Raw genomic sequence first — 7576 nt, forward strand, 5'->3', positions numbered from 1 at the left:
GTCCAGCCTGGCCTTGGACACTTCCAGGGATGAGACAGTCCCAGCTTCTCTGGGAAACCCGTGCCAGGGCCTCAGCAGCCTCCCAGGGAAGAATTGTTTCCTAATATCCAATCTAGCCCTACCCTGTCACTGGGAAGACATTCCCACTTGCTCTGCCACTCCTTGTAGAAAGTCCCTCTCCATCCTTCTTGTCAGCTCAAATCAAAGTTGCTTTGAAGGTGGATGGTTGGCAGGTTGCCATGAAATGCACCAAGGCTCCATCATTGGACATTTTTGAATCACAAAGACAGCCCCTCCACTCATTGGACCCGAGGATGGAATTCTGGCTGAAATCCTCTCATGTCCAGCAGCTCACACTAGATCACAGCAAGCATTGCTTCCAAGACAGCTTCGCTGGAGCAGCTTTTCCTGCCTTAAAAAACAACTCCATGCAAGGTTTACAGGTTGTTTACATCACAGAGCACCTAAAACCACAGCCCCCTTACAAACAAGCCTCACCATCATCAGGTTTGTGTTGCCTAAAGCAAGAAATACCAACAGCTGATAGTCAGGTGTGATTTTCCATCCCTTCCCATTTTATGTGGGTTTGTGGCACTCCCATCTATGATTTGTTCTTTCTGAAGCACTGAACCAGCATCTTCAAGGTATTTCTTTTCCTTTTGAAAAACAAATTACTTTTGTGGACAACCACAACCCAGCCAAAACCTCCAGTCACCCATCTGGGGGGAGGAGGAAGTTGCTACACACAAAAAAACCCAACAACAGTGCAACTGGATTGGCAGTGATACTTGGGAATTCCTGCAGTCAGGAGTTAAGATGTTGGAACTGCTTCTCTTTGAATCAATGGGTTGGCACTGACTCTGGGAAAGGCAAAATAAAAGCAGAACTCACATTTCTGCAGTAGCTGAATAAATGACATTTTAAAAATGCCCCGAAATTAGTTTTAACAGCAACTTCTGAGAAGGGATTTGTCTCTGCTGGGGAAAGGCTCTTCAGCTAGAGGATTTCCAGCCCTGAAATGCTCTCAGCCCAACTGAGCAATGTGCCATCAGGAGGATGAGTCTTTGATTCCACTTTCCATACAGATTCCACCTTCCATACAGACGCAAGCAAGAGAAACAGAAAATCTCCCGTGGGTTTTAAAAAAGGCCCAAAATCTGGTGTTGAAGAAACAACTGGAGCCCATTATTTCAAGAACATTCCTCTAAAACAAAACAAGCCTTTACTGCCTGAAAACACCCCTTGACTCACACAGCTCCAGCTGCAGCACCTGAGCTCACCTGTGCTTTCCCAGAGCACCCCATCCCTGCAGCCACCTGGGGTGTCTGGAAGAGGATGAAGTGATGGAGTTCCAGCACACTGATGGAACATGTTCCATGTACCCCATGGACTGTGATCACAGCTTCACAGCTCAAGGCAAGGGCTCATTTTCCCATGCTTAAAGTCCCAGCAAACCTCCTGCTGCTTGCTTGAAACAGCATCACCCAGTGCAGGGCACAGGATCCCAGCAAGGCTGGGAAGAGTTTGACCAAATGCTCCATCACCTGCCTTAAAATCCCAGCTCTAAGGTCAAACCTGAAAACAGACAGCTCTGCATGTGCTGCTGTGGGAAGGTGATGAGTTTCAGGATTGAAAACCAGGCTAAATCCTTGCTCAGGAACATAGGAAATAGGAAAGGACTGGATGAAAGAACAGAGAGTGTCACTGAACAAGCAAGGATTAAGGACAGAACATGATTTGAAGGGATGAGGATGCTGTGGCACACAAGACAGCTTTTCTGGGAATGCAACAGGCAGAAACCAAGTTTTCCATTCTTCCTGCAGCTCCCAACTGCAGAGCTACCCAAGCCACAAATCTCAGAGCCACCAAGTTGGACTCAAGGTCTCTTTCCAAAGGAAAAGCTGCTGGAACAGTTACATGTGAATCCCTAAATTTGAAACAGACCCTCCAGAGCAGCTCCAACCTGACAGGAGCCTCATTCCAGCTGCTGATGTGCAGAAAAGCATATCCAGATGGTGAGAGACAGGCAAAAATCTGCATCAGGACCTTTCTGCACACCCTGTTTGAATTAAGAGAGAATGCATCCATGCCATACAACTGGAAAACCCTCTGCTTACAAGCTGACTTGTTCCTTTCAAGCTCATCTGGCTGTTGAGACTCAAGATTTAGCTGTGTCCAGGGAATGCAGGTGTTCCCAAGAAAAGCAGTATGGCATCCTTATCTAAAATTCATTTAAAAACAACCTGAACCTGGAATGTTTGAAGCACCATTTATTATCCAGCAGCAAAGTTTCAAGTTTCTGTCCCCTGATGGGCATTAAGTATCTGACAAAATCATGCAAACACAGAACATTTTGGGTAATAAATGGAACAATGCAGCCATGTGCTCCTTCATCACCATCTCCCCAGTCCTGTTCTCCTCCCCAGGATGGAGGATTCTGAAGTGCCTGTGCCCTCCTCTTGCTCCTGCAGCACATGACAGTCCTCCTGCTCCATCTCAGAAGAATCCATGCATGACCTCTCCACATCCAGAAGTGACTTTTGTTTGTGGTGGACCATTGAAATGTCAAGCAGCCAATCCTGCCTGGAATCTTACAAAAACTGAGACTTGAGGGTTGGCAACAGCTACCACACCTATCTCAATAATCCCTGTAACAAGGGAAATTCTTGACACCGAGGAGAGCTCACAGCTCTCAACAAGGACTCACTTCCCAGCAATTCCAGCCCAAAACCCACTGAGAGCACAAAGGCTTTGGAAAAGACACATTTTTTCTGCTCCAGATGACTGTGCTGAGGAAAGCCCTCACTGTGGGGATCCAGGAGATGCAAAGGTTGGGTTTATGGTGCCAGAGACAGCAGCATTCAAGGAGCTGTTCCTCCCCTGCACATGGCCTGATGAGAGGCCAGGCTGTGCACAGGAACACTCATGGGTCGAACACAGATCACAGATTAACTCCCTTCCAGCATTACAGTGTTGAAGGAGAGCCCACCTCGATGTTCTGCAACCTAGAAACATCTAACAGGTCTGTCAGGAGCTGCTCTTGGTGATAAATATCAGCCCTGAGCTCTTTTTCTGCTGTTTGATAGGTAGTTTCTTCCAAGCTTGAACATTTCAGGAGCAAAGATGTGTTCAAGCCTCACTTCTGGAGGGCAAGTGGGAGAACCCTCAGCCGCAAGGAGCTCGAATTGCTGGGAGTGACCAAAATGCTCCCAAAATCAACTCCATGCAACAGCACCATCCAAAGCCAAGCAGCCAGTTCTGGGCTGTTCTGACAGCAAGATGACACCTCACAAGCTGCCAGCATGCCCCAAAATTGGGGCTGGGTGCCTCGATATCACTGACTCCCATCACAGCCCAAAACCACCGACAAAGCCAGACCACCTCAAGGAACTTTTCCATCATGCAACTGCCTCTGGCAAAGCTCACAGGTTTGCATAAGAGCTGATTCAAGCAACAAGCACCTTGAGAGCCACCAGGAAAATTCACAGAATCACTGGGTTGGAAGAGACCTTCAAGATCATCAAGTCCAACCCAGCCCCAACAGCTCAACTCAACCCTGGCCCCCAGTGCCACATCCAGGCTTTGTTAAACACACCCAGGGATGGGGACTGCACCACCTCCCTGGGCAGCCATTCCAGAACTTTATTGCTCTTTCTGTAAAAAACTTTTTCCTGATATCCAACCTAAATCTCCCTTGGTGCAGCTTGAGGCTGTGTGCTCTGGCTCTGTCAGTGCTGCCTGGAGAATGAGGGACTCCAAGACACTTTGCAGTGCAGCAACGTTCCTCTCCAAAAATATTTGGGTGTGTTCAAGGGAAAAAGGTCCCTGAGCAGCAAATACACAGCCAGGAGGGAAATACTTTGAGAACCCAAAACTTCTAGAAAAAGTGGGTTTGTTTTGAGTATCTATTTCCAGGACAGGCTGCTCTAATCAACAGGGATCCAAGTGGAAATCTCTCACTCTCAGACATTCCTGATGCTGCAGCATCACTTACTCCATGTATTTTGCAAATACCTGAACAGCCCCAGCCCAGTTTGGCTAGCAGGTGTTTTTAAAGGATGGGAAGAGGAAGGGAGAAACAACCAGTCCACTGAGCCCCAGCAGTAACAACACATTTATTTCTCACTCCAACAGCATTTGAGGGGCTGCAGGAGCCAAATGGGTCAGGAGAGGAGAAATCAGAGCCAGAGGGAGATCAGAGCGTGTAAATCATCCTCCCAAACATCATCCACATTTACAAACTCAAACCCCACAGCACTTCCACATCATGTGAGTGTCTCCTCTCTGTAAAAGCAGGATGCACAAAGCAACTGCTCCCAAAGCAGGAACCAAACCCAGCCCTTTTTTCCCAGGGAATGATGGAACTGGAAAGGCCCCTCTAGAAAATACAGCCCAAGGCTGTCTGTCAATTACTCAAGAGATCTGTGAAGCCACAGAACGTTCCTGTTGAGCCATCACACTCTACAAAACAACTCCACAGCAAAGGACAGAGCCAGGAGTGCAAGAGCAGCCAGAGCCATCCCTTGTTACTGGGGGAACTGGGAGCTGTTTTCCCAAGGGGGCTACAGGGAGCAGCCAGGGCCAGCCCCTTGTGGACAGAGGATGCTGAAAAGCCAACCACAGCACCCACAACACTTGGGGCCAAAGGAGGACACCCAGGGGAAAGATCCTGTGGGGCTGTCCCCATGAGGGGACACAAACAACTGGGATGCCATGTCCCTCCCCACTCGGGACCATGGGATGCTGCCAGAGCCCACCCACACGAGAGGAACTGAACCCCTGGGAAGCAGTGCCCATGTCCCAAAGGTGCTGCTGGAGGCTACGGGGGCAAGGGAGGGACCCAGAGGACATGGCAGCCAAGGGACACCGATGGAACCACGGGGAGCCAGGCAGCTGAGCCAGGGAATGGGACACCCTGCACCCAGGGCAAGGGCTGGGCTCAGCGCTGGGGACAACCGTGCCACGGCCAGAGAACGCTCCAGAAATGGAGACCCCCAAAGGCCAAGCCCTGGGGACACGGTGCCCCCAAGCCCAGGGCCAAAGGACAGGCTGACACCCACAGCCAGCGCCAAAGGATGCTCAGGACAGATCCTGAGGGGACTGAACCCCCGGGACACGGTGCCGCAGCCCCGGGAGCAGAGAACGCTCAGGACAGCAGCTCTCCGGGGAAGCGATCCCAGACGGTCCCGGGGCTCACCCAGCCGCGGGCGGGCGGCCGAGCACGGGGAGCCCCGGCGCACCCTCCCGCCCCGGGCCGGCCCGCGCCGCCGCCCCCCCAGGTACCTTGATGCGCTCCCGGCACTGGGACGGGGTGCGCTCGTAGCCCAGCTCGGCCAGGGCGCGGGAGACGCGCTCGTACATGGCGGGCCCGGGCGCTTTGCTGCCGAACACGGTGCCCGCTCCCTCCAGCTGCTGGTACCGCGCCTCCACCAGCCGCTCATTGCCCCACACGGCGATCAGCGCGTTGGTCTCCGCCGGCGTCCAGGACATCCCGCGGCAGGCGGCGGCCGCGGCGGCGGCGGCGGCGCCGCCGGGCGAGAAGGAGACGGAGGGCGAGGCCCCGCCGCGGGCGCCCAGCGCGGCCCCGCCGGCCGCCGGCCCCGCGCCCAGCGGGGAAGCGCCGCTGGGCGTGGAGGGGTCGGACAGGCTGGGGTTGCCGTCGCTGAGCGCGCCCGGTGAGCCCGGCGACAGCACCTCCATCTTGGGGACGCGGAGCGGTGGCTCGGCCGGTGGGAGCTGCGAGGAGCCGCAGGGCGCCGCCATGATGGGGGTGCGCACCGAGCGGGCGGAAGTGACGCGACGCCCGGGGCGGAACTTCCGGCAGCGCTGGGGCGGGGCGGTGCCAGAGGAGGCGGGACCGAGACAAGGAGAGGGGGAGTGGCCATGGCAAGGGGAGAGGGCTGGCAGGGGGGCGTGGCTCCGCGGAAGAGGCGTGGTCAGGGGCGTGGCACGGACGGAGTGGGCGCGGTGATAAAATGGGCGGGCACACTGTTCGTGTGGTGAGTGGGCGTGGTCTACGGGTGGGCGTGGCTCACAGCATCAGCTCCACCCGAAGTGGGCGTGGCTCTGTATGGGCGGGGCCCCCGCCGGGCAGGGTCCCCTCAGACCCCTCAGGGCAGGGACCCTTCAACCCCTCCCTGCCATCGCCCGGGATTTGCCCTGGCCCGAGGAACCCAAATGTGCGGCCGAACATCCCAGACGTCAGGTTTAGCCCCCCCAGCCTTGGAGAGGAGCATTCCCGTCGTACTGGAGCCGAGCTGGCCCCTCCGGGCCGAGCACGTCCCCCCGCGCTGGGCACCCCTATCCCTGTGTGGAGCACCCCTGAGGTCTGGGCTTCCAGAGCTCCCAAACGTCGGTACTGAGCATCCCCCAAGGACTGCGGCTGACTCCGGGGGGACGGGGACCTCTCTTTTCTCACCGCTCTCTGCCCCCGGCCCTGGTGCCTCCGAAACCCCGGGACCCCAATTAAGGGTGGCCGTGATTGATGAGCCAGGGCGCAGCTCGCGGGGGGACACCCCAGCTGCGCCCCAACTCTTCGTTAAGCCAAGACTAACGAGCTTCGGGGAGATTCCACCTCTCCAGACCCCCTCAAACCCCCCCATCCAAAGTGGGGGGGTGGTTAGAGAGGTCCTATGGGACCCCCGCCCGGGTTGGTTAATTAAACGCTTTAATTAGAGCCTTGTTGGTTAAACAAATGGGGGGGAAGGATGGAAGGGGACATCTCCCCCGCCTCTGTCTGTCCCTGCCGCTCCTGCCCGCAGCACGGCGCGATCAGCGGTGTAATTATATCCCTCTAATTAGCGGGATTAGGGGCTAGCGGCGGCGAGGCTGCGGATGTAGGGGGGGCCCCCACACTGCATCCCCCACCCCGACCGGGCTCTTTGTCACTGCTGTCCCCAGGGAGTGTCCGCAAGGGACGTCCCCAATGCCTACATGTCCTCAAAGGGATGTCCCCACCGCTGGTGTGTCCCCAAAGGGATGTCCCTGCTGCCACCGCATCCCCGCGGGTGTGATGAGCCAGCGTGCCCCCAGAGGGATGTCCCAATGGCAGTCCTGTGGCACGTCCCAAAGGGATGCATCCATCCCTGGCATGTCCTCGGTGCCACCACATCCCCAAAGGGTTGTCCCTGTTGCCACCACTGTGACACACCCCCAAACGGGCACGCAGCTGGTGTGTCCCAGAGGGATGTTCCCACTGCCAGCATGTCCCCAAAGAGGTGTCCCCAATGTCAGCCCCACATCATGTCCCCAGAATAACATGTTTGCCACCACCATGTCCCAAAACAGGATTCCACACTCCTGGTGTGACCACAAGGGCACATCTCTGCTGCCACCATGTCCCCAAAAGTATGCACCCACTTCCCTAGAGCATGGCACTGATGTGTCCCCACCGCCACTCGTAAGGCATGTCCCCAAAGGGATGTCTCCACAGCCAGTGTCCCCAGAGCGCTGCACACACTGCCACCCATCCCATGTGGGGTGTCCGGAGGGGTGTCCCCCGTGCTGGTGTGCCCTCAGATGGCCATACCAGCCGCCAGTGTCCCCGCAGCTGTAGACCCCCCAGCTCCCCGGAGCT

The 7576-nt window shown here is 55.8% G+C and overlaps 1 protein-coding gene across 3 annotated transcripts in view; it reads right to left on the minus strand.

The window, feature by feature from the left end:
• Positions 1–5774, minus strand: part of MSANTD2 (Myb/SANT DNA binding domain containing 2) — a 21437-nt gene extending 15663 nt beyond the window's left edge. For all 3 annotated transcript variants that reach the window (XR_005956233.1, XR_005956232.1, XM_041480613.1), the window contains exon 1: positions 5284–5774. Coding sequence is in view for 1 of the 3 variants with exons in the window: in XM_041480613.1 (XP_041336547.1) it covers positions 5284–5763 (480 nt within the window). In the remaining 2 variants the exon portion in view is untranslated. The remainder of the gene's footprint in view (positions 1–5283) is intronic.
• Between the last annotated feature and the right edge of the window lie 1802 nt (positions 5775–7576).

The sequence above is a fragment of the Pyrgilauda ruficollis genome, unplaced genomic scaffold (genome assembly GCF_017590135.1).
Source record: "Pyrgilauda ruficollis isolate IOZ18807 unplaced genomic scaffold, ASM1759013v1 scaffold52, whole genome shotgun sequence".
Classification (NCBI taxonomy): Eukaryota; Metazoa; Chordata; class Aves; order Passeriformes; family Passeridae; genus Pyrgilauda; species Pyrgilauda ruficollis.